Below are 27,272 nucleotides of genomic sequence, written 5' to 3' on the forward strand. Positions count from 1 at the left end.
ACTCTTAGCTAGCTAGCTGTAAAAAGTGTTAATGTTATTAGCCTTAGCCTATTAGCTAACTTGAACTAGCTAATTTGCCATGATGGATATCAGAAATTGGCTTTGCCAAAGTACCCAAACAAAGGAGAAGGGTCAATGAGCATCAGCCTCAAACCACAGATGCCGCCGCCAAGCCCAGCAGCTCCAGCTAGCTCCGTGTGAGAATACTCACCCTTCTGTTAGCGCCGCCAGGATAATGGCTCCACAGCCGCCTCCACCTCCGACTGTCCCTGATGATCTTTGAGCAGCGCAGCCAGCCCAGGTTAGCCTATAATGCTACCCTAGCCACAGGTTTTCTGTCTAAAGGCGTTCATATAATAGCAACTGGTTCATAGGAATACTCTTACTGCAGATGCTACTATGGTTTTCTTGGTAGCCTTTCGATTTTTGTTGCTGTAGATGGAACTGTATATATTGGAAACGTATTTATGGTAGGCTGGCATTGTTTAAGATTGGACGCTTTTTTTCAAAATGACATTCCCAAATCTAATCTGCCTGTAGATCAGGACCTGAAGCAATGATATGCATATTCTTGATACCATTTGAAAGGAAACACTTTGAAGTTTGTGGAAATGTGAAATTAATGTAGGAGAATATAACACATAAGATTTGGTAAAGATAATGCAAAGAAAAAAAACATGCATATTTTGTTTTGAAATTATCTTTGAAATGCAAGAGAAAGGCCAAAATGTAATATTCCAGGATAGTCGCAATATAGGTTTTGGCCACTAGATGGCAGCAGTGTATGTGCAAAGGTTTAGACTGATTCAATGAACCATTGCATTTCTGTTGAAAATATTGTATCAATACTGCCCAAATGTGCCTAATTGGTTTATTCATACATTTTCAAGTTCATAACTGTGCACTCGCCTCAAACAATAGCATGGTATTATTTCACTGTAATAGATACTGTAAATTGGACAGTACAGTTAGATTAACAAGAATTTTAGCTTCCTGCCCATATCAGATATGTCTATGTCTTGGGAAATTGTATTTTTCTTGCAACCTAATTCTAATCACATTAGCCTACGTTAGCTCAACCATCCCACGTGGGGGGTGTAAAGGTTAATTGGTTATATGGGTGCAATTTGATTCATAGAAGTGCATTGTGACATATCACAACGTATTGCATAACTCACGTGCAAGCGGCATGAATTGCTATGTTTGAAGCGGACCTGTATAGGCCTGTTTATTTGGCGAGACAGTTGTGCATGTCTGCAGCTCACTGTAGTAGGCTGTAGGCTGTGTCTTGGTTATTTGGATCTCCATTTGCCTTTTGTTTACTGTGTGTGTTTACTGTTCATGTAACTAGCCTAAATGTAGATTGATTTTGTTCTGTTGCATTCATTCATCGCAGTTGAGCTTACCTGGTAAAATAAAGGTGAAATAAAAAATATAAAAAATTGCATTTGCAGTTGTGCGGCTATTCTAAATCAAACTGCTATTCAGTATTTTTATTTGCATGCATGAATAACGAGGCTACTACTTTCAGCATTTAGTTTGCATTCTTTTAGTAAGATGTGTGTACAGCTGCATTCACATAGGCTGTTTGTAATAGGTGAATTGCCTTATCTATCTTGTAGCCTATACTCATTACCAAAACGGCCTAGCTGTAGGGTGCTGTCCGTTGTGCTGAAACACCGCAGCAGAGATAGGCTACAGATTTCAAAAGCACTCAATGATCTCGGAGTCTCATCATTTTAACTTTATGTTTATTGTGTTATAGCGTGATCATATTAGCAGAATTCAATATAATTCCAGCGCAAGAACCCCAAAAAGTTTAGCCCCTTCGCCCATTTCAACTGTCCCCTTAGTCACTTTATCCTGGCACCGGGTCTGACCAAAATGGTTATACCTAGAACCAAATTGGAGGAGAGGGGGGAGAGCAGATCTCCCCTGAAGGAATTAACAACAGCACTGTCTGACAAACACATTCTCATCTGGAGATACTTGAGGGTTCAGATCAACGAGAGAGTAGAGAGGGAGAGAGGGAGAGGGAGAGAATCTTGGAAGGTAACATTTAGGGGCAACACATTTTAACTTTTTAGAACACCTTTCAGTCAATGTATTTTCAGTGTATCTCAAGTCATCGTTTCTGACTAGAGTGATACGCTAGTATTCATTGTTACACAAGTACCATAATAAGCCCACGATAGTAATTTGTACTCCATAGTTTCTCTGTTTTCTGCCTCAAACACAAACATTATGAAGTCCTTGCTTTGTTTGAACATATTCAACAGGGCAGGCAGGAGACCAAGGGCTCGTTTCCTCTAGACTCAGTCTGGCCATGTGATTGGTGCAGCCAGGCCACATTATCAGTAGTGGAAATCAAAACACATTGGAGGCCTCCTCACTCCAGTCAAGCTGGTTTCATTCCGAACACAAGGCTTGCACATAGGGTTTTCTCCAAATATGTTTTCAGGCATATTTTCCATCACCTAACACTTTTACTGAGGTCGTTTATCACACTTTAACTAGTGCCAACACTCCAGATCACCTTGTAACATTTTTAAGTAATTGGCAGTATTATCTGGATTCCTGGATATTCTCCTCAAAGTCAAGTCTTAATTAGCAGCTATCCCTCTCGACTTAAAGTAGTGAGGGCGTACATTTTCGTAATTGTCCCCCGTGGGAATCAAACATACAACCCCCATGCTCTACCAACTGAGCCACATCTCTCTCTCTCTCTCTCTCTCTCTCTCTCTCTCTCTCTCTCTCTCTCTCTCTCTCACACCCACCACAATGGCCCTTGGTCACTTGCCTATCCATGCATTTCACTGTTCAGCTACTTTATAGGCTTTAAGACTCACAGTGTGCCTCAGCCTTTATAGACATACGAAGGCCACAGTCTATATGGCTCTCTATAGGCCTAGCTCTACACCCAGAGGGAGAGAGAGGAAGTTCCGGTCTCCGAGTGTCTGAACTGTAATAGAGTTCATCCCCCTCTCTCTCCCCTCCAGGTTTATGTGTTCACTGGGGGGTTGTAACTCTGTCAAAAAGGGGCACAGAGCTGCCTCATAACTCAACCCAACACTCCCATGCAAGGCTTTTCACACCTTTGAGTCAACAAGTCCAATAGGTCTCATAGGGATGGGAACAGGCCACGCCTTGTCCCAGCAACCCTACTGAGCACACACAGTAATACACACACGTGTGCGACATATGCACATACACATCGGCACAAATGCAGTACACACACACATGTGCGACGCACACTTTCACACACACGCTCCAAGATACATAGTCTCACACTCCACCCTCACTTTACTGTCCCATTGAACTGACCAAACACACAAGCTTGTGTGTCCCCTCAACAACGCCTCCAATCACCCTATAAACCTGCCAAGGGAATTCATGCCTCTGGCCCCAGCTAACCCCATAAAACACATGCTGCAAGTCAGGGGTCAGCACTAGGCCTTCAGTGTGGATCTATCAGCACGACAACAAACTTTTCAAACACTCCCACCACTGTTGTGTGTGTGTGTGTGTGTGTGTGTGTGTGTGTGTGTGTGTGTGTGCGTGTGTGCGTGTGTGCGTGTGTGCGTGTGTGCGTGTGTGTGTGTGTGCGTGTGCGTGCGTGCAAGTGCGTGCACACATTTGCTAAGGAAATTAACTTTGTTCCCTGTGATTGATTAAGTTCCCATGTTACTCCACATAAATGAAATTAGACAGAAAAGTTAGCAAGGAATGTACAAATCCTGGTCCTAAATATTACATCGAAATACATAGTGATAGAAACAAAGTGTTCTCCAGGTGCATAGTATTCAGTAAATGGACATTGTTACATTTTTTCTTAGTATATGAAATATGGTGGGAGCCTGTAGCTGGGTGGGCATGTGGCCCGTGAAGGGGGTCTGGTCTGAGCTCAACACACTCAGGCAGGGGGCAGGAAGAGATGCTCCGCTTCCTCTTCCTCATCCAGCACGACATGCTGGGAGCTGGACCCTGGCTCTTTTTAAGTCCATGGTCACATATTCATCACATCCCGCTCCGGAAACATGGCTGTCAGGCTTGGTGGTTATGGGGTTCAGCCAAATCCAACAAAAACAACATTGCTTTCTCTCTGTCTTCCCCCCGTCTGTGTCCTTACCTCTCCCTTTGTCTGGATCTTTCTTTAAGGTCTTATATGTCCCTCTGTGTTTTTCTTTGTATCATTAAGAAAAAACATTTCCATTCTACTGTAGGGTAATAGGGATAAAATACTGCCTATACAGTTATTTGAGGCAACATGCATGTATTTGTGTGTGTGTCCACAGTAACTGCATGTGTGAATGTGTGTGTGAGTGTGTGAACCACATGCGTGTGTGTTTTTGATCGTGTTGAGGAATGTAGATGGAGGGAGGGAGATGTATTTACAGTCAAACCCACACTGAAGCAGTCTCGCAGTGGAGTCCCGTTCATTAAATACACACCCCCTGAGACCAACCGTAGTCAACTCACAGTGACTGAGTAGTGGACTGTTACTCTACTGCACAAACAGAGCTTCTGTGCAGCATATGCCCCTCGCGGTCTATCAGATTGTTGTGTATTCCGTTCCTTTACTCACTCATGTATTCATTCATCAAAGTGTTTGTTGAAAATGTTTCATGATTGACTGATAGTCTTTTGCCGTCGCATGTGCCTGTCATCATTATTCATCTCCTGCTCTTGTGTTTGCTTCTCTTCTCTTCTCTTCTCTTGTAGTCTTCACTGGTAAGTTGTCATCCGTCGGTCATCCTCCTCCACACTGACAGCAACACGACATCATTAGTCATTACAGTCCTCCTCTCCTTCCTCCAATCCTCCAATAGGAGTTCACATTTCAGTTGTCACGAGCAACCGGTAGTAAGTGGGTTATAAAATAAAGTGCATATATTTAAGTGAAAAAAAAGGTAAACTGTCATTTTTTTCATCCTATTGTATGTGATGTTATGGTTTGTTTTAACATTCTATTGCAATGCTTGCAACGTTTTTCAATGTTTGTCCTGTTAAACCAAGGTCCATCTCTCCACCCCTGCAGTGCCCCCAGCGTTCGCCATGCGCCCCAGAAATCAGGTGGTGGCAGTTGGGAGAATGGTCACCTTCCAGTGTGAGGCCACTGGCAACCCCCAGCCTGCCATCTTCTGGCAGAGGGAGGGCAGCAATGTGAGATACTATCCAGTCTATTTATGATGAAAATGTTGATACATAGGCCTATATGTTGAAGAAAAGGTCTTGAATGCACCATATCCTTAGAGTGTAGGTTATTGATAACACCATGTCCAATGGATGTATCAAGGGTAAACATGTAATTCCAGTCTCAAGACCAGTCTCTTTCTCTCCGTCCTCCAGAGCCTGCTTTTCTCCTACCAGCCGCCTCAGCCCTTCAGCCGACTTTCCGTGTCCCAGACAGGCAGTCTTACAATCGCAGACGCCCAGCGCTCAGACGCCGGCTACTACAGCTGTCAGGCCCTCAACATCGCTGGCTCTGTCATCACCAAGGCCCTGCTGGAGGTCACTGACAGTGAGTGAGGGAGGGGAGGAGGGAGGGTTTCCTCTAATCAACTGACCAAAGCCTCCATTGGCCTGGTTGACTGAGTTGTCTCTCCATGATTGGAAAATGCTGAATTTCTGGCCCCCAATGTCATTACTGAATGACTTGATGATTGCTGGCTGGATGTGTGGCAGATCAGCCTGTCCTGTTGACGGGCGAGATACCGTGGCCTTTATACGGTTCAGTGTTTTTTGCTGGTTACTGTTGGCCTTGGTGACTAATTGTTGTTGGAGTGATTTCAGGAACCCTCAGCTGCAGGCATTTGGGCTCCAAACCCCCTGTTCCCATGGTGACAGTGCAAGCAGACCGCCCATATCCTCCGTCCCAATTGAACCCTCCCCCAAAACACATACACACATAATCACATTTTCACACACACACACACACACATAATCACATTTTCATACACACCCACACATAATCACATTTTCATACACACCCACACATAATCACATTTTCATACATACACACACACACACACACACACATATATATTTAAACCTAGACACCTTTCGTTCTCCTCCCTAATGTCATGCTGGTGAACCGAATTATGATAATCCTGATAATTGCATCAGTTATTAAAAACAGAATTAAAAATTTGAGTCTGGCTCCAAGACCTACAACAGTAATTACAGCAGCCAGCACCAGCAGCAAAGTCTACTTGGTTATAATAAAATGACCTGAGAGAGTGTGAGCGTGTGTGTGCGTGCGTGTGTGGATGCGTGTGCGTCTTCACTATGTACATATATTAAGTTAATTAACATAATTGCCTGAGGCTGGTACTGGCGGCAGGCGTTGTCTGTGCATGGCCGTGACTTGGTGGCAGCTATTGGTTCTGGGTAATCATATGGTAATGCTTTCTGCAGCCGCGCCAGGGAAATGAGAGTCACCTACTTAATGTACACTCAATTACACTTAATGGAAATGAAACAAGGATGTAGCATGTTTGATTTAATCCACCTAGAACTCCTCACTCTGCCATCCCTTATTTCTCCTTCTAGTGAATAGGCTTACCCATCTCTCTCTTCCCCCTCCACCTCTCTCCCCCTTTTCCCTCCTCCTTCCCCGTTTGAATGGTGTATCTGTATAGAAATAACTTGCTGCCATTACCTCTGGTGGTTTTCAAGGTATTTCCATTATTTTCCCCTGTGCCTCTGATTTTGGAGAGCCTTATCCTGTCTATTTCCACTGGGTTGTGAAGTGGGAGAGTGATGGCTGGATGCTATCTAAATGGGATTGGTTATTTTTTGGTCTGTGGTGCTCCTACTATTGCCCAATGATTAGCCAGTTGCTCTGGGCATTGGGATAATCTGATTTCTATTCCCCTTCAATGCCCAACCTGTCACTCCTCTTGTGTTCTTCTCGTGCCAATTTTCCTCAATATCTCTCACATCTCATCTGTCCTTGATTTTCTCTTTTCTAGTCTCTTCATTCCAGCTTTCTCTCTCTATCTGAAGGGATAATAGAGAGTCCTATTTATTCTGACCCAGACCTGGGTCAGACCTGGTTCAGACCAGGGTTAGACCATGTGTATTTCAGTCTTAGCTAAATTAAATACGTATTTTTTTAAATTAGTATTTTCAAATCATTTCCTATAAAGAGCCTGCTATTTGAAAGTATTTTCAAGTACTTACACAGAGTATAACAAACCTTAGGATCACCTTCCTTGTATTGAGTTGCACCCCCCTTTTTACCCCCAGAACAGCCTAATTTCTTTGGGGAATGGAGTCTACAATGTGTCAAAAGCGTTCCACAGGGATGGTTGCCCATGTTGACTCCAATGCTTCCCATGGTTGTGTCAAGTATTAAAACCTACCCCAACCAAAAACGTGGATAGATGGCAGCATTTGCACAAAAATGAAAGTGCGAACCTTCACATTTAAGGTTGTAAAGGCAATCAAACAGACAAACGTCAGTACAAAGACAAAGTGGAGTCGCAATTCAATGGCTCAGACACGAGTGTATGTGGCAGGGACTTGCAAAGGGAGAACCAGCCACGGCGCGGACACAGATGTGTTGCTCCCGGACAAGCCAAAAACCTTCTTCAGCCACATTGAGGATAACACAATGCCACCGACGCAGCCCGCTCCCAAAGACTGTGGACTCTCGTTCTCCGTGGCCAACGTGAGTAAAACATTTTAAGCGTGTTAACCCTCGCAAGGCTGCCGGCCCAGACGGCATCCCTAGCTGCGTCCTCAGAGCATGTACAGACCAGCTGGCTGGAATGTTTACGGACATTTTCAATCTCTCCCTATCCCAGTCTGCTGTCCCCATATGCTTTAAGATGTCTACCATTGTTCCTGAACCCAAGAAAGACAAGGTAACTGAACTAAATTAAGTGCTTTGAGAGGCTAGTTAAGGATCACATCACATCACCTCCACCTTACCTGCCACCCTAGACCCACTTCAATTTGCATACCACCCCAATGAATCCACAGACGACGCAATCGCCATCTCAGTGCCCTATCCCATCTGGACAAGAGGAATACCTATGTAAGAATGCTACTCATTGACTACCGCTCAGCCTTCAACACCATAGTACCCTCCAAGCTCATCATTAAGCTCGGGGCCCTGGGTCTGAACCCCGCCGTGTGTAACTAGGTCCTGGACTTCCAGACGGGCCGTCCCCAGGTGGTGAAGGTAGGAAACAACACCTCCACTCCGCTGATCCTCAACACAGGGGCCCCACAAGGGTGTGTGCTTATCCCCTCCTGTATTCCCTGTCCATCCAACTCAATCATCAAGTTTGCAGACGAAACAACAGTGGTAGGCCTGATTACCAACAATAATGAGACAGCCTACAGGGAGGAAGTGAGGGCCCTGGCGAAGTGGTGCCAGGACAATAACCTCTCCCAAAAACGTCAACAAAACGGGCATGGTCCCTAAGACCCTCACTAACTTTTACAGATGCACCCTTGAAAGCATCCTGTCAGGCTGTATCACCGCCTGGTCTGGCAACGGCACCACCTAAAACCGCAGGGCTAACCAGAGGGTGGTGCGGTCTGCCCAACGCATCACCGGGGGCACACTGCCTGATCTCCAGGACACTTACAGCACCCAATGTCAAAGGAAGGCCAAAAAGATAATCATTAACATCAACCACGGCCTGTTCACCCCGCTATCATCCAGAAGGTGAGGTCAGTACAGGTGCATCAAAACTGGGACCGAGAGACTGAAAATAGCTTCTATCTCAAGGTCATCAGACTGTTAAATAGCCTTCACTAGCCGGCCTCCACCCAGTACCCTCCACCTCAGTCACTGTCACTAGCTGGCTACCACCCGGCTACTCAACCCTCCACATTTGAGGCTGCTGCCCTATGTACATAGACATGGAATCACTGGTCACTTTAGTAATAGAACGCTGGTCACTTTAATCATTTTTACACACTGTTTTAATCATTTCATATGTATATACTGTATTCTACTGTATTCTAGTCAATGCCACTCCGATAGTACTCATCCTTATATTTATATATTTCTTAATTCCATTATTTTACTTTGAGATGTGTGTGTATTGTTGTGTATTGTTAGATATTACTGCACTGTTGGCGCTAGGAACACAAGCATTTCGCTATACCCGCAATAACATCTGTTAAATATGTGTATCTGACCAATACAATTTGATTTGATACCCCCGTATGTATATCCAAGTTGCAGTTCTTGACACAAACCGGTGCACCCTAGCACCTACTACCATACCCTTGTCCAAAGGCCCTTAAATATGTTGTCTTGCCCCTTCACCCACTGAATGGCACAAAAACACAATCCATGTTTCAATTGTTTCAAAGCTTAAAAATCCTTCTTTAACCTGTCTCCTCCCCTTCATCTACACTGATTGAAGTGGATTGAATAAGTGACATAAATAAGGGATCATAGCTTTCACCTCTGGATTCACCTGCTCATTCTATGTCATGGAAAGAGCAGTTGTTCTTAATGTTTTGTATACTCAGTGTATTTTTAAGACTAGTTTTTAAATATCTGGATTAAATGCATGGGAGTTTATTTGAGTCAGTTTATTTGAGATTTTTTAAAATATACTTTCCAAGTGTATTTCCGAATGCATTCCAATATTCAACTACTTGTCTTAAATAAAACATGAAATACTTCCAAATGTCTTTGAAAGTAATTAAAATACCCTAAATAGTATTTTAACCCATGTCTGATTCCGACAGTATAACTGGTATTAAACAGTACATTCCCCGTCTCCCTTTTGAATAGTGGTGTCAGACCGCCCCCCTCCCGTGATCCGACAGGGCCCAGCCAATCAGACGGCACCTGTGGACAGCACAGTGGTCCTGGGTTGCATAGCAACAGGAACCCCCACTCCAACAGTCCATTGGAAGAAAGACGGGGTGGTGGTGTCCTCCGATGACTCCCGCATCACTCAGATAGACACAGGAACTCTGCAGATCCGCTACACTAAGGTAGGGGGCAGCATAACACCCTTCTCACACATAAAGACCACCACTCAGACACTACTGAATGAGCCCACTCTCACACTGTGTCTCTGTGTCTCCTCAGCTTGGAGATACAGGCATATACACCTGTTTGGCGTCCAGCCCCAGTGGAGAGGCATCCTGGAGGGCCTACGTGGAGGTGCAAGAGTTTGGAGTGGTTGTCCAGCCGGGTCGACCCACAGACCCTAACCTGATCCCCAGTGCCCCGTCCAAGCCTGACGTGACTGACGTCAGCCGCACCTCTGTCACACTGTCTTGGAAACCCAACCCTAACGCTGGGGCCACTCCCACCTCCTATGTCATCGAGGCATTCAGGTAAGTGTAGGAGGGCCGAGATCTAATATGTTTTCATGGCTGTATCTACGGTGCCATCCGAAAGTATTCATACTCCTGGACTTATTCAACATTGTGTTGTGTTATAGCCTGAATTAAAAATTGATTAAATAGATTTTTTGGGGTCAACCGTCTATGCACAATACCCCATAATGAAAAAGTGAAAACGTTTTTAGAATTTTTACCAAATTTATTGAAAAATGTAATTACATAAATATTCACACCCATTAGTCAATAAATTGTAGAACCACCTTTGGCAGTGATTACAGCTTTGAGTCGTCATGGGTATGTTTATTAGCTTTGCAGGTCTGGATTTGGGGATTTTCTCCCATTCTTCCTGTTTTTCTCAAGCTCTGTTAAGTCAGATGGGGAGCGACGATGAATAGCAATCTTCAAGTCTTTCCACAGATTTTCAATGGGATTCAAGTCTGGCCTATGGCTGGGCCACTCAAGGACTTTCACATTCTTGCTCTGAAACTATTCCAGCATTGCTTTGGCTGTATTCTTGGGGTCATTGTCCTGTTGGAACATAAATCTTCGCCCTAGTCTAAGGTTGTTTGCCCTCTGCCGCTGAAAAGCATTCCTATAATATGATGTTGCCACCACCGTGCTTCATGGTAAGGCTGGTGTTAAACAGGTGATGAGCTGTGCTTGGTTTTCTCCAGACATAGTGCTTTGCATTCAGGCCAAAGAGTTAGATTTTTTTGTCTCCTCAGACCACAGAATATTTTGCTTTATGCTCTGAGTCTTTCATGTGCCTTTTTCCAAACTCCAGGCATGCCGTCATGTGCCTTTCTTTCAGGAGTGGCTTCCATCTGGCCACTCGCCCATAAAGCCCAGATTAGTGAAGTGCTGTAGAGACTGTTGTCCTACTGGCAGTTCTCCATCTCAACCAAGGAACTCTGTAGTCCTGTCATAGTGGTCATTGGGTTCTTGGTCACCTCCCTGACGGGCCAGCTTTAGGCAGAGTCTGGGTAGTTCCATATTTTTTCAATTTCCCAATGATGGAGACCACTGTGCTCTTCGAAACACTCTAGAAATAGTTTTATTCTCTTCCCCGGATATATGCCTCATCACAATTCTATCTCGGAGATCTGAAGACAGTTTCTTGGACTTCGTGGTATAGTTTCTGCTCTGACACGCACTGTCAACTGTGGTACCTATATATAGACAGGTGTTTCTTTCTAAATCATTTCCAAACAATTGAAGTGGACTCTAATCAAGTTGTAGTGACATCTCAAGGATGATCAAAGGAAATTGGATGCACCCGAGCTCAATTTGACATGTCATAGCAAAAGGGTGTGAATACTTATGTAAATTGATTATTTCTGTAATTTATTTTCAATAAATATGCAAAAATATCTAAAAAACATTTTCACTTTTTCAGTGTGGGGTATTGTGTGTAGATGGGGGTGAGAAAACAAATCAATTTTGATTTCAGGCTGTAACAAAACAAAATGCAGAATAAGTCAAGGAGTATGAATCCTTTCTGAAGGCATTGTGTATGCACTGTTGTGAGTGATTGACCATTGTTCCTCCCGCTGTGCAGTCACGCGTCGGGGAGTAGCTGGGTGACTCTGGCTGATCATGTGAAGACGGAGACCTTTGTCCTGAAGAACCTCAAACCAGGTGCCGTCTACCTGTTCCTGGTTAGAGCAGCCAACGCCTACGGCCTCAGTGACCCCAGCCCCATCACTGATGCCGTCAGAACACAAGGTGGGACAACCCCCTCCTCTACCACCTCTACCTGATGATACAGTCACATTCATCTGATGACCGAGACACTGAGACTTAGTGGTCCTCATATCCTAACCACATGGCTTGGCTGGGGCAGTGTGAGTGCCAGAGTGAACTAACCCTTCCCTGTCTCTGTGTCCCCATGCAGACACCCCTCCCACCAGCCAAGGAGTGGACCACCGTCAGATCCAGAGGGAACTGGGGGACGTGGTGGTCAATCTGCACAACCCCACCATCCTCTCCTCCTCCTCCGTCAGGGTGCAGTGGACGGTGAGTAGAGTCCTGGCCCTGGGCCCAGCTGTCTGCAGATACTGTCCTGCCAGAAGAGGTTACCCTAGTGTTTTTCTGTGTCAGCTGTTTTAGAATTATTACACTCAGTTTCTTACACTGCTTGGTCTGTTGGTCTCCCTACACTGTGATGTGCTGGCATGGCTATGTCTAATATTAACAAAAGGCAACACAAAGTATGATTTGATTTGTTGACAGATGATGTTCTTCAGAACACATAGTTGAGTCTGTAGGCATAGACTGTGCTGTATAGCCAGCTGTGGGTAGGATGTGGAACTGTTGGCCACCTGTTTTGATCCTGGCCTATGAAAGAGGACGTTTCTACGTTGTGAGATGTTTCTCCGTCTCTCCCCCATGAAGGTGTTGGTTCCATCAGTGATGTATGGTCTGACTTGTGCACATGTTAGGGGTGCGGTCCTAAACAGAGCCAGGGTGTAAATACTTTAGTTGAGCAGGGCCAAGGCCAGGCAGCCAGGTAGGGAGAAGGCATCCCCATGGCCAGCATCAGTGGAAGTTGGCAGGAGAGTTTTTGACTATCAGCAGACTTGGACAAACATTATTAATAGGGCCACTGTACAGTACAAATGAACATGATACTTTTTTTAATCAGGTGATAACACTTTGTTATGGGCCATTGCCAAATAACAGGACATAGGCCCAGTCCTTCATAAAGTGCTTATGTAGTGCTAGGTTCCTCAGCTGTATCTACGATACCTAACTCTGAGGCCCATGTTTCTGCGAGTGCTGGTTAGCAGTGTCCTCCTGGCAGTGTCCTAACCAGTCCCAGGCTCTCAGGAAGCTGGCGGCTAGTGATGACCTCATGCTGTGGTTTCTGTGAGCTCTGGGAGATCAGAGGGGGTGGAACCTAAGCTCTCCCTGTAGACAACATAGCACAGGGCTGAAGAGCTCTCCTGGAGGATGTCACTGGATATGGTTACCAGCCCAACACACACAGCAGGAGAGTTATGGTTCATAATGTGTATTACCTTTTGAACGTGGTGTTTTTCTACATCGGACACACTGGCCCAACACCTCAAACCTCTGTTCTACAGTATGTTCTGCTGGTGTAATGGCTATTTGACACTGGCTTCATAGATCCCAGAGGCTTACAGTTAAATTGTTTTGGTTGGAAGTACAATATTAAATATCAATGACCATGGCAACCAGCATTTTATAGCTATTTAATAGATAATTTACAGTAGGGTTTCTCTTTCCAGTGTGGGGGAAGTATGGGTGCTACACAAACTGAATGAACTGGGCCTTTATCACTCCTTTTATGAGTGGAGACAAAATATTCCTCAGGACCCTTGTCCCCTGTCCCCTGTCCCCGTCCTAACCACTGTAAGAAATCCTAACATCTGTTTCCCTTCTCTGCCACTAGGTGGAGCAGGAGTCTCCGTACATACAGGGCTATAAGGTGATGTACAGGGCGTCTGCTGATCTGGGCCAGCCAGGTGGGCAGTGGGGCGTGTTCGAGGTGCGGACCCCTGGAGAGGACGGTGCTGTGGTGCCTCAGCTGAAGAAAGGGGTCACCTACGAGTTCAAAGTGCGTCCCTTCTTTGATGAATTTCAGGGAGCGGACAGCGAGGTTAAGGTGGCCAGGACGCTGGAGGAAGGTAAGAGGCTGGAGCCAGGGGTCAAGGGCTGCTGTTAGAGAGGGCTGTGATTGGAAGTGTGGATGGAGATGATAGGTTTCATACAGCAGTTCTAGTGTTAGGTTGGAGTAGGTTGTTTTGTGAGAGTTTTATTCGCCTAGGCAAGTTAAAACAAAGACAACTTGACATTTTACATGTATAAATAAATGCATGAGATTTTTGAGAAACCATAACACATCCCTTACACCACACTGTGCTTGCTAATTGTTCCAGAGATGTGTGGATGTTACTGTGAGGTTGTAGTAATCATCATTGCTGAGGTTTGGGAGTTTCACATTGTTTAAAGCTTATATGCGTGTACTGTAGCTCTTCCAGTGTGTGTACTCTGTATAGATGAGTGCGTAGCAGCAGCTGTGGAGACAAATTGTGCTGTTAATTGTTATCTGAGTTCATAAGTAGAGCCCCAGTAGAGCCCCAGCCAGCCCGAGAGATCAGACATGCCTGCTTTCATTATCTTTAACCAGAAGGTGCATAAGCTCCCGATGCCAATGCACTACGGATTCAGTTGAATTGCTCTCATCAGGTGACTAGCACCATCACTGCAGCACGGCACACAAAGCCCCCAAGTGTTTCTAGAGCTCCAGCAACGTGTCATTCAACACAGCATCAGCTCAGACAATTACTCCATTATATTGATGAGAAACTTGCCACGTCGACCTGTGGCTTCATGTGGGTTTCATACCCGTAGGCAGGTAAATGCAAGAGTGTGTAGAGGGATAGGATGTGGTACATCCAGTGTCCCGGCTCGTCAGAGAAAACGTGGTGTTGCACATTTCCTAAAATCTGCTCACCTTACAAAGGCTAACAATTATCACAACATGAATACAAATGATTCACTCTAGTTCCATAACCTTAAATTAGTACATATTTTTTGAAAGATATTAACCTTGATTCATTCCACATAATGTTCATTAGCTGGTTACGATCATTCTGTTCAGTTCAGTCCTGTTATTTAGAGCTTACTGTATGTTTTCAGAATGTCTAAAACTACTGCATATGTGGCGGTCTGATGCCTGTCATCTGAATTGTCACTAAGTGTTCTTTCAAGTTCAGTAAGAGACATGGCAGACTCTGAGCATAGCTCAAATGAGAGTGAATGTCTTTGATGTCATCATGATGTCTGTGCGTCTGTCTGACGGTGGGTCCTTGTCTCAGCCCCCAGCGGAGCCCCCCGGGGCGTTACCGTGACGAAGAGCGATGCCAACGGGACCGCCATCCTGGTCGCCTGGCAACCACCTTCTGAAGAGGAACAGAACGGAATGGTACAGGAGTACAAGGTAAGATGGAGGGAGGGTGAGATAGGGGAACAAACAGAGAGAGGTATAGAGCAGAACCTCAAGCCTCACACTTTCCCCCCTCAAACTTCCTTGGGTGCGTGTGTTTTTAGTTGCTCCAGCAGAGGTGGACTAAGTATTGAGGAGGCGTTGCCATCTACTGGACTAATGTTGAAATGTCTTATAACGGGTATTTTGGCATTTACTGAAAGAACCAAGTCCCTGTCTTACTATTCCCCCTCCTCTTTCTTCTACACTGTCCTCTCCAGATCTGGTGCCTGGGCAACGAGAGCCGTTACCACGTCAACCGGACAGTAGATGGCTCCACCTTCTCCGTGCTGATCCCCAGCCTTGCGCCAGGGATACGCTACAGCGTGGAGGTCGCCGCTAGCAACGGCGCCGGCCCTGGGGTCAAGAGCGACGTCACCTTCTTTCAACTTGGTGAGCTGGTCAACTGTAGTTAACACCTGTCAGCCTCCCCTGAGTTTAGAGTTTCTAAAAATACATTTGATCTCAGAACCAGGAAGCGGAGAGGTGAGTTCAGTGTTAATCCACTGTCTACTTCAGGTCAACACCGGTTCAGCCTGTCTAAGCTCTTTTCATTCGTAGCCATCGGATAGATGGTCTGTGTGATTTGCATACTGTGTCAGTTCTCACCATGACCATTGTACACAGTACAGGGTGTCCATTTCAAGTCCCGACATGAACATGTCCCTGAGTCAGCTCACAAGGCCTTTACTCAGGTATCATCATCATCAAAATAATGACCATTTAGCCGTCTCCCTGCCTTAGCCTCAGTTTCACCATTCGTGACAAAAAGCACACACACATTTTCCACCTCCATCTTCTTAGCACATTCCAGCTTTTTCGCATGGTCCATATCAAGCGTTTAGAGTAGCTTCGTGGAGCCAATTCACAAGGATAATGTCACCTTGAGTCAAGTCTCAAACCTTGGCGTCCAGTTCACCTCTTGGCCTAGCACTCTAAAGAGGAGCAGAGAATGAGAACATTCTTCATGACAGATTATGTGCCCAGATGTATTTAGAGAGAACTCATTTCTCCAGCTGTCTCTCCTATCTCATCTCTGTAATGCTGTTTTCCATCTCCGACTCCTGGCCTTCAGTTGAACTTGAATGTTTTGAAGGACTGATGTTTGTCCTTCAGGATCCTCCTCACTTTATTTCCCTGCCAATGTACAGTGAGGGGAAAAAAGTATTTGATCCCCTGCTGATTTTGTATGTTTGCCCACTGACAAAGAAATTATCAGTCTATAATTTTAATGGTAGGTTTTTTTGAACAATGAGAGACAGAATAACAACAAAATAATCCAGATAAACGCATGTCAAAAATGTTATAAATTGATTTGCATTTTAATGAGGGAAATAAGTATTTGATCCCCTCTCAATCAGAAAGATTTCTGGCTTCCAGGTGTCTTTTATACAGGTAACGAGCTGAGATATGGAGCACACTCTTAAAGGGAGTGCTCCTAATCTCATTTTGTGATGATCTCAAGGCAGCTGGGACCATAGTCACCAAGAAAACAATTGGTAACACACTAAGCCGTGAAGGACTGAAATCCTGCTGCGCCCGCAAGGTCCCCCTGCTCAAGAAAGCACATATACATGCCCATCTGAAGTTTGCCAATGAAGATCTTAATGATTCAGAGGACAACTGGGTGAAAGTGTTGTGGTCAGATGAGACCAAAATGGAGCTCTTTGGCATCAACTCAACTCACTGTGTTTGGAGGAGGAGGAATGCTGCCTATGACCCCAAGAACACCATCCCCACCGTCAAACATGAAGGTGGAAACATTATGCTTTTGGGGTGTTTTTCTGCTAAGGGGACAGGACAACTTCACCGCATCAAGGGACGATGGACGGGGCCATGTTCCGTCAAATCTTGGGTGAGAACCTCCTTCCCTCAGCCAGGGCATTGAAAATGGGTCGTGGATGGGTATTCCAGCATGACAATGACCCAAAACACACAGCCAAGGCAACTAAGGAGTGGCTCAAGAAGAAGCACATTAAGGTCCTGGAGTGGCCTAGCCAGTCTCCAGACCTTAATCCCGTAGAAAATCTGTGGAGGGAACTGAAGGTTTGAGTTGCCAAACGTCAGCCTCGAAACCTTAATGACTTGGAGAAGATCTGCAAAGAGGAGTGGGACAAAATCCCTCCTGAGATGTGTGCAAACCTGGTGGCCAACTACAAGAAACGTCTGACCTCTGTGATTGCCAACAAGGGTTTTGCCACCAAGTACTAAGTCATGTTTTGCAGAGGGGTCAAATACTTATTTCCCTCATTAAAATGCAAATCAATTTATAACATTTTTGACATGCATTTTTCTGCATTTTTGTTGTTGTTATTCTGTCTCTCACGGTTCAAATAAACCTACCGCTAAAACTATAGACTGATTATTTCTTTGTCAGTGGGCAAACGTACAAAATCAGCAGGGGATCAAATACTTTTTCCCCTCACTGTACATGTTCTATGTCTCAATCTCCTCCTCATCCTCCCCCTCTTCTCCAGACTCTACGGGTCAGATGATGGACAGCCCTGAGGACCAGGATACGCTGTCTCAGATCTCAGACGTGGTCAAGCAGCCGGCGTTCATCGCGGGCATCGGTGCCACCTGCTGGGTGGTCCTCATGGTGTTCAGTGTATGGCTGTATCGTCACCGTAAAAAGAGGAGCGGCCTCAGCAGCAGCTACGCCGGCATACGCAAAGGTCTGTAGTGGATGTGGGTTTAGGTGTATATATCGGGGTGTTTGTGTGTGTGTATGGGTTACTTCGTGTGTGTGTATGGGTGACTGTGTGTGTGTATGGGTGACTTTGGTGTGTAGGTATGGGTGACTGTGTGTATGGGTGACTGTGGTGTGTATGGGTGTGTATGGGTGACTGTGCGTATGGGTGACTATGTGTATGGGTGACTGTGCTGTGTATGGGTGACTGTGTGTGTGACGGAGAACTTTAATGTCCGTGTCTTTGAAGGTGTTTACAGTATTATACTGCTGTCAGTAGAGTATCAATGGTGGATCACACCCAGCTAATATGTTGTTGTGGAGAGATGTGACAGTGATTAGATCAGGAGTGGTAGACAGAGGGAGGACATTAGGTTGGTGTTGTGGTCGTTTAGCTGAACGCTGGTAACCTGCGCTCACTGACACACAGGTTGGACACGGTCCTCTGTGTCACCATTGCATTTATTCACTTCAGTCACATTAAGGTGTGTTTTTCTCCAGTAGCCCATAGTGTGACTTGCCTCGTGTCAGCTGCTTTTATCCTCAAAGTAGGGAGCCTGATAACCACATCTCACCCATAAAAGGGGGTTGGTCTAATCTTCTCCCCTGACTCAAAGACCTCAAAGGGTAGCGACGATCAGACGCCTAGCTGGCACATCCCAGATTACGCTGACATTCAAACGGTGACATTTAGGGCTCATTTCCAGGCCACCGCCTGCCGCCCCTCTCCCTGGTGAGACACAGTTAGAGTAGGGACAGGCCTGTCAGCCAGGTATTATGACATGTGTTCTATCACTGTTATCGCCCTCGCTCTGCCCCATTGTGACCTCCATTACCCACAAGGCCACTTGTTCCTGAGACCACCGCGGTGGTGATTGATCCGTGTGTGTGTGCGTACGCGTGCGTTTGAGTGTGCATGTGCGCGCTAAAATGTCTGCCAGGTTTTTGTGTTTGTTTTTTCCACAGGCTTACGAAATGTACATTTTGCTATTAATAAATGACCCTTCTTCTCACTTTCTCTCCCATCACTTTTTTCTCTCCTTCCCTCCCTCCTCTGTTTGGCCTTGGGTTTGTTCCTGCAGTTCCATCATTCACTTTCACTCCTACAGGTATGTATGGATGTATTCTGCTGTAAACGTGTATTTGAGTGCTGAATGCACAGTTATTTACCCATATGTGTACTGAACTTGAAGCCCCTACGATTCAGAGATGCCTGTGCACAAACACAGTTCTCTCCCTATGTACTCTGTTTCTCGCAGCACTCAGGGCCAAGCTATTCCCATACACAAACAGCTAATGGACTTAGTGTATAAGTTAGGTGGCCTCACATCCGTACACCAATCATTTTAAATGAAATCTTGCAGAGGGAGGTCAGTACAGAGCTGTGAAGTGATGTTCCGACATAATGTGAATCAGGTGACAGACGGCTCCTAAAGAGGTCATAAGCCCCTCCCTGTCCCACCCTCTTAGATCAGACATAGACAACCGACACACAACAAGGGCAGATGGTGCTGCTGAGTCACTATGCTTTGTGACGAGAAGAGAGGCATAAACACAGTCCCATGTTCCCACTTGTCCTTCACATACTGACTGTACTGTAGCCGTAGGATAATGTATCTAATCATGTGGTTGAGGTGACTCACCCTCCAGTGAAGAGGATGTGTCTGAACTGCAGGGGGATCGTTGACTGTGAAGTGTGCCTCAGGGCCGAGATATCATGGTTAAAGCTCTCAGACTGATTTTGTTTATCTGCATGTACACCTCTCAATGCCAAGTGCCCTGCGTGTGGGTTACCTGTGTGTGTGTGTGTCTATCAGTTGTGTGTCAGACTGAAGAAAGGACCGCTGCATGAGTACAGAGTGACAGACAGGTCACACCAACCTGGATTTCGTCTTTTATTTGTCATGCAAGGTTTTTGTCTTGTGTTTCTCACATTTGTTCTCTTTGTTTGATTCAGTGGCCTATCAGAGAGGAGGAGAGTCTGTCTGCAGTGCTGGGAGGTAAGGGGCATCATCCCAATGTGTGGTTATATGTGTACACTTTACCAGATAGGCTTTCCCCACTGTCTATATAGCACTTATTATGGCATTTGAGAAATGCAGGAGGGAAAGTGGTAAAAGCCACAACAGAGTATTCCCTACTCTAACCACCAGAGGGAGATCTCTCCCAGTCTAATAACTGACGAAGGACATAAACGAACCATACCTAACCATACCATAAACTAACCACCTGACTGAAACCCTGTTTACTTGACTTGGAGTAAAGCATGTTCTGTATGATAATGGTTGTGTGGTTCTGGTTCAGACCTGGGCTGCTGAACATGGGGGAGAGTGTAAACCAGCCGTGGCTGGCAGACTCCTGGCCAAACGCATGTGCCAACCACAAAGACTGCAACATCAACTGCTGCAACAGTGGCAACGGCACCAGCGACAGCAACATGACCACCTACAGCCGCCCAGGTCAGTAACATTACAGCTACAAACCTCTTCTTGTGATTATGGTCAGGTCCCAGTAGTGGAACATATGGTACAATATGGAGTTTACATACATCTTAGCCAAATACATTTAAACTCAGTTTTTCGCAATTCCTGTTTTTAAACTCAGTTGTTCACAATTTAATCCTTGTAAATATTCCCTGTCTTAGGTCAGTTAGGATCACCACTTTATTTTAAGAATGTGAAATGTCAGAATAATAGTAGAGAGAATGATTTATTTCAGCTTTATTTCTTTCATCACATTCCCAGTGGGTCAGAAGTTTACATACACTCAATGAGTATTTGGTAGCATTGCCTTTAAATTGTTTAACTTGGGTCAAATGTTTTGGGTAGCCTTCCACAAGCTTCCTGCAATAAGTTGGGTGAATTTTGCCCCATTCCCCCTGACAGAGCTGGTGTAACTTAGTCAGGTTTGTAGGCCTCCTTGCTCGCACACGCTTTTCCAGTTCTGCCCACACATTTTCTATGGGATTGAGTTCAGGGCTTTGTGATGGCCACTCCAATACCTTGACGTTGTTGTCCTTCAGCCATTTTGCCACACCTTAGGAAGTATGCTTGGGGTCATTGTCCATTGAACATTGTTTTTATGGCGGTTTTGGAGCTGTGGCTTCTTCCTTGCTGAAAGGCCTTTCAGGTTATGTCGATATAGTACTCGTTTTACTGTGGATATAGATACTTTTGTACCTGTTTCCTCCAACATGATTTGCACTTTTCGCACCAAAGTACATTCATCTCTAGGAGACAGAACGCGTCTCCTTCCTGAGTGGTATGACGGCTGCATGGTCCCATGGTGGTTATACTTGCGTACTATTGTTTGTACAGATGAACATGGTACCTTCAGGCATTTGTAAATTGCTCCCAAGGATGAACCAGACTTGTGGAGGTCTACAATGTTTTTCTGAGGTCTTGTTTGATTTCTTTTCCTAACAAACTATAGTTTGTTAATTAACAAGAAATTTGTGGACTGAATGAAAAACGAGTTTTAATGACTCCAACCTAAGTGTATGTAAACTTCCGACTTCAACTGTATATAGTGATATAATGCAAATCAAATGAGCAATGGGGGGGGAAAAAACATGGCTTCACCATAAAACATGATAGTTGATGGTGTTGTGTATATGACTTCACTTCCTGAAGGGTTAATGAAGGTTTACCAGACCTAACCCCATGTGGTCTCCTCTCCATAGCCGACTGCATCGCCAACTATGGCAGCCAGCTGGAGAAGCAGCAGGGGGTTCTGCTGGGGCCTGAGCAGGCTGTGTACAGCGACGTGGACCTCTCCAACAAACTTAACGAGCTCAAGACTTTCAACAACCCCAGCCTGTGCTACGTGGGCCCAGGGGGAGGGCCGCCCACCCCCTACGAGCCCACCCCCTATGCCACCACCCAGCTCATCCAGTCCAGCATCCTGAACAAGGCTGCAGCAGCTGGGGCCGGGGCCCCTGACATCCGCTGTTGGAACCAGCCCCCCTCCCACCTGCAGAAAACACAGATGCAGTACAACATCATGGAGCAGAACAACAGACTTAATAAAGGTGAGAGGATTGGAGACTTACAGTAGCAGTGGTGGGAGGGAGGGCATTTCGGGAAGTTAATCATCTTTTTGTTTATTTGTTTTACTCTGTGTAGTCAACATCAGGGGCTTATCAAGGAACTTTTTCATGGGGGGGGGGGGGGGGGGGAATTGGGGACCAAGAACCGTTCATGGGAAATCAACAAATTGTATCACAAATAGCGTTGAAAAAAGGCTTAAACTACAATGCATTGCGTTGAATAACTGTCTTAACGGTTCATTTGTATCTGCCCTAATCTATTAAAATAAATACATTTGAAAATTAACATAGGGAAAATATTCAGGTTAGATACATGTTCAGTGGACCTGGATTTTATGAAAGTTAAAGCTCATTTACTGTATTTTTAATTTAAAAGCTCAAATGCTATTTGGAGAACAGCAAAAACCAACAAAAATATGTCCAGCCGTTCTCACCTCGGCTGCTGTAGCTTCATACCCACCATTCTACAACAACATGACATTCAGCAAATAGCTGCTGCACACTAGCTCTGCCCAGGTTCCTGTCAAGTCAAACAGCAGTTACGTAGCCATCTTCCACCTCTGCACTTCATCAACTGAGAGAGAAGTTGTGCTGTTCACTGCATCTGGTCAATCTGCTCTCCATAGTCCTAAAGCCAGCCAGCCAAGCACAGTCTTCGCACCTGCATGGTCCTAAAGCCAACCTCTAATACCGCTAAACAGCCTGCCCACTGCCTATGAGCAGTCTGGTCTTAATGGTCCTAAAGCCAACCTTTCCTTTCCAATCTGAGCCAGACTGACAGTGTTCTGACCCAATGGTCAATATATCTGTTTATCTATGTCTGTCTCTCTGTCGCTGCTGTCTTCAGACCACTATAGAGGAGATGGGCCTCTGCAAGGCACCGTCCCCTATAACCAGGCCCACGAACACAGCACAGGAGGCTCCCACCACAGTTCTGACAGGGGCAGCAGCAGTACCTCTGGTGAGACACTGAGCACACTGATTATAGCAATAGGACAAATAAGTATTTGTTCTGCAGTATGTTCAAATTGTTTTTTTCTATTGTCTCTGCAGGGAGCCAAAGTCATAAGAAGGGAACTCGCACTCCCAAACTTCCCAAAACTAACACAGTGAACTGGGGTGAACCTCTGCCCCCTCCCCCTGCCAACCCCCCACCAAGCCGGAGCTGTGATGAGTATACCCTGCCCATGGAAAAAAGTTTTAACCCAGATGCCCCGTGCCCAATGCTTACCTCACGGATGTACCTGCATCCGGATGAGATGGAGGAGGAAGAGCAGGAGGCGGCGGAGGGGATGGATAGGTGTCCCACCCCCCCTGTTAGGGGGGCAGCCTCTTCCCCTGCGGGTATGTCCTACAGTCACCAGTCTACAGCCACTCTCACCCCCTCCCCCCAGGGAGATCAGCCCGTTGTCCTACACAACGGAACAGACCACCACAGGTAACTATGAGCCCAACTTACACTGCACATCACTCATCCCAGCTACAACCATTAACCATATCTATTGGTCCATGTTTTGATCCTTTCCCTGTCTTCGTCCTTAGACAACACGCAGCCAGCCCACCTCCTCCCCCACACCCCCTCTCCCCCCCACACACCTACGGCTACATCTCCAGCCCCCTGGCACTGGACACTGACGGCCAGGAGGAAGAGGAGGAGGATGAAGAAGAGGAAGGGGATGAGACGGATGCAGAGATGGCCCAGGGTCACTATCACCAGCACCAAAATAACCCCCAGCCCCACCAGAAACAGCCCCACCACCAGCACCACCCTCCCCCACGCAGGCTGCACCTCCGAGGGTTGGAGCAGACGCCGGCCTCCAGCACTGGGGACCTGGAGAGCTCTGTGACGGGCTCCATGATCAACGGCTGGGGCTCGGCCTCCGAGGAGGACAATGGCTCGTCAGGACGCTCCAGTGCTGTCAGCTCCTCAGACGGATCCTTCTTCACAGACGCAGACTTCGCCCAGGCTGTGGCCAACACTGGAGACTACACAGCAGGCCTACGCATGGCCAGGTTCCCAGAGGACACAGGGCCAGCAGGTAAGGAGGAGAGTGGCTAAAGAAACTGGGTCAGGGGAAAATAGCAGCAGAAAAACAATAGATATACCTTCTTATATAAACGTCCATGTACTGAATGTTTGTCTGTTCCCTCAGGGCGAAGGAGCCAGCGTCCCAGCAGCCCCCTGTCCACAGACAGCAACATGAGCTCTGCAGTGATGCAGAAGAGACCGCCCAAGAGGCACAAGCAGCACCAGGCCCAGGCTGGCCACCAGCAGAGGAACGACTTCACTGACGGTAAGGGACTGTATCTGAGACACGGGTCACTTCACGGAACGGCTTTCCCCATTGACTTCTCTCAGCTGTACAGTACATATTCCTTGGTGAATAAAGTCTGAAGTTCCATTTCTGTGTTCTTCTCTCCTCAGACTCGTGTATGCCCTTGAAGTCTCCTAGTCACATGTCACGGTGTGGCTATGAGGTGAGGGGGGCCACACTCCCTAGGATTGGCTCTGGGGAGGGACGGGGCCGGAGAGGGAGTGCAGGAGGCCAGAGGACCAGAGAGGGCTCTGTGGAGAGACGGGAGGCGCAGGACAAGAACAGGACTCCACAGGGAGGCAAAGGGAGCAACAAAGGTCGTCAACACCCAGGTACTTACTGCAATGTAGTATACTTCCCATATGGTTTGTGTATTGGAACAAAGACGTACAAATATGAGCATTATAACCTTTTGCTTTTATGTGGTTTCTCCATGTCAAACTAAATCCCCTTGAATCTGTCTCTCTGTTCCAGGTTCTGAAGACATCCTCCCATACAGCAGGCCCACGTTCCCCTCGGTGCAGGGCCAGAGCCAGGGTCAGAGCTCCTCCAGCTCCATGTCCTCCCGGGGCTCAGGGGGACGGAGGAGAGATGGGGCCCGCAGGAACCCCACAGACACACTGCCCAGCATCGCAGGCTTCCAGACCCAGGAAGAGGAACTAGAGGTGAGAACAAGATGCTCATAAAAGTGTCAGTTGACTCGTTTCCGTTAGCTGAAATTCTGCGTCCAAAATCTAGTATGTCTATGAGCTTCTTTTGATGGCCATTAATCGAGGGGTTGTGTTATAAACTTGTGTCCACAGCTGCTGGAGAGCTGAGGATCATGGGAGGAGGACAGGAAACTCCCACAGTGCCCTCACAGGAAGGCTTGAATCTGACATCAGTGACTATTATGTCAATTACTTTTCTTATCATACAGAATAAGGGGGGAAAAAAACGTAACAATACTTATTATTAGTTTTTCTTTTGACCATTTCTCATTTGATGCCATTTTGGAGGGAAAAAGAAAGTGTGAGGGAAAAAAGTGCGATCACGTTTCAGTCTGTGCACCCACTGGTACGAAGCACTATTAGATCATTGTTTACATGAGTTGTTGGTTGAGAACTGGCCTCTATGGTGAGCTAGTGACTAATATGAAAGTACATGCACATTAGGTGACTGTTGTATACAGATACCTTGTCTTGGACCACCTTCTGTGGTGCCCCAGACTGGTCTTGGAATGTCTGTTGCGCCTGTTATATTACTGTAATTAATATTTGGACTTCACCATCCATCTTGTAAATTGTTCCGTCATTTTGCTGCCACAAAATTTGCTACAATGGGATTTTTACATTTTGTTTTCAATGTATTTTTGTAATGCACTGTTACTGTTTTGTTATTGATGTTGGTCTTGTCAATGTGCGTTATTTGTTCTACTTTGGTTTCAAAAGCACAATCACTTAACTTTATTTTAAACCATTTGGTATCTATGACGTTCCGTCTTGAGGAACAATGATTCAAAAAAATAATGTTGTCAATCGTTTTCTGTATACGATTGGACGAGTGTTATGTGTCTTAATATTCTGTTTCTGTTGGGATTGGGATGGAAACGAGACTCCCCTGTCTAGCTTAGGTTTAATTGAAACCAGAGTGATAATTTGGACTGAAGGGGACACTGCCCAGAGCAGTGACCACATTTATCCATTTATTATGACACAAACTACTGTGTTGGTCGGATTATACCCTCATGTCTACAAATGCACTTATGAGGAAGTGAGAGAGACCGTTAGACAACCTGAGGCACACATTGTACCAATAGAGAAGGGTGAGGAAGCCTCATTTCTCTTAGTAGTAGTCTCCTTTCCAGATAAGTTAAGGGTGGAAATGTTGACGGATCCATCCTGGAAAATGGACTTCTCCGTGCCTGGTGATGGGTGGCATTTTGTCCATGAGCAAGCAACACACAGTGACATATCCATCGTTGTTTCCCAGCAAGACAGGGTTGAAAGAAGTGAAATGAATGCTGACCCAAAAGAAGGACTAAAGAAGAAGACTTGAAAATCCTGCAGCTTGGAGATGGAACAGCGTGTTGTTGTTGGGTTTAGGTTCTTTATGGCCACATCAAGGCCAAGCTTTGGAGATGGAACAGCGTGTTGTTGTTGGGTTTAGGTTCTTTATGGCCACATCAAGGCCAAGCTTTGAGTCCATTTCTTTACTTCCTACACATGTACAAAATGTGTGAAACGATGTTCACTGAAGGCGCCTGACATTTGTTTGGAGTTTGTTTTAAAGAATTACACTACTATGTTCATGATGTCAGCCATGGCATTTCATTTCATTACTGGGTATGTTTAAAACGGGATAGAAAGAAAAAAAACATTGTCATTTTACCACATTATTTATTATTAAAATGTCTTCAAATGCCAAATGCAACGTTTGAGATCTCTTCTTATTTTGGGTTGTTCCGTTTTTGTTCACTTGTTAGGTTAAACCCTTATTCCTCTAGTATTTCACCAGTCAATAGAGCCTAGCACAAGGTTGAAGTAAAGAAGGAAGTTGGGAGATGGAAAGGAAGAGGGAGAGCCACCCAAAAGCCTGTTCTTTATGGGAATGTGATGAGACACGCTGTTTAATTAACCTCACTCATGAACCCTCGTGGTTAATTAACAGAGCAGCTGTGTGCTGTCAAAAGGAAAGAGACGCTCTGGAGCCTAGCACAGGTGTGGCTCTCGGTGAGTGTGTCACGTGTGTGTGTGTGTGTGTGTGTGTAGTGGGGGATGGATGGCATTCAAAACTACAGCTACAAGCGGCAGCCAAAATCCTTTCTTTGTCCTCCTCTGAAAACAAGATTGTGATGGAGAGAAATAAGCTGTCAATCAGCTACCCACATACAGACTC

The 27,272-nt window shown here is 45.8% G+C and overlaps 1 protein-coding gene across 1 annotated transcript in view; it reads left to right on the forward strand.

Annotated features, from left to right (window-relative positions):
* The window catches only part of LOC139418469 (roundabout homolog 1-like), a 154,152-nt gene extending 127,358 nt beyond the window's left edge, over positions 1–26,794 (forward strand). Inside the window, exons 7-29 of the mRNA XM_071167940.1 lie at positions 4,723–4,731; positions 5,039–5,163; positions 5,350–5,521; positions 9,770–9,975; positions 10,073–10,323; positions 11,891–12,057; positions 12,227–12,348; positions 13,748–13,982; positions 15,177–15,298; positions 15,565–15,736; positions 17,821–18,018; positions 19,115–19,141; positions 19,990–20,032; positions 20,337–20,491; positions 21,715–22,062; positions 22,928–23,041; positions 23,134–23,518; positions 23,623–24,119; positions 24,234–24,374; positions 24,506–24,727; positions 24,870–25,060; positions 25,199–26,479; positions 26,544–26,794. Of these exons, the coding sequence (XP_071024041.1) occupies positions 4,723–4,731; positions 5,039–5,163; positions 5,350–5,521; positions 9,770–9,975; positions 10,073–10,323; positions 11,891–12,057; positions 12,227–12,348; positions 13,748–13,982; positions 15,177–15,298; positions 15,565–15,736; positions 17,821–18,018; positions 19,115–19,141; positions 19,990–20,032; positions 20,337–20,491; positions 21,715–22,062; positions 22,928–23,041; positions 23,134–23,518; positions 23,623–24,119; positions 24,234–24,374; positions 24,506–24,727; positions 24,870–25,060; positions 25,199–25,213 (3,917 nt within the window). The 3' untranslated portion in view covers positions 25,214–26,479; positions 26,544–26,794. The remainder of the gene's footprint in view (positions 1–4,722; positions 4,732–5,038; positions 5,164–5,349; positions 5,522–9,769; positions 9,976–10,072; positions 10,324–11,890; positions 12,058–12,226; positions 12,349–13,747; positions 13,983–15,176; positions 15,299–15,564; positions 15,737–17,820; positions 18,019–19,114; positions 19,142–19,989; positions 20,033–20,336; positions 20,492–21,714; positions 22,063–22,927; positions 23,042–23,133; positions 23,519–23,622; positions 24,120–24,233; positions 24,375–24,505; positions 24,728–24,869; positions 25,061–25,198; positions 26,480–26,543) is intronic.
* The last annotated feature ends 478 nt before the right edge of the window (positions 26,795–27,272 follow it).

Source organism: Oncorhynchus clarkii, chromosome 10 (genome assembly GCF_045791955.1).
Source record: "Oncorhynchus clarkii lewisi isolate Uvic-CL-2024 chromosome 10, UVic_Ocla_1.0, whole genome shotgun sequence".
Classification (NCBI taxonomy): Eukaryota; Metazoa; Chordata; class Actinopteri; order Salmoniformes; family Salmonidae; genus Oncorhynchus; species Oncorhynchus clarkii.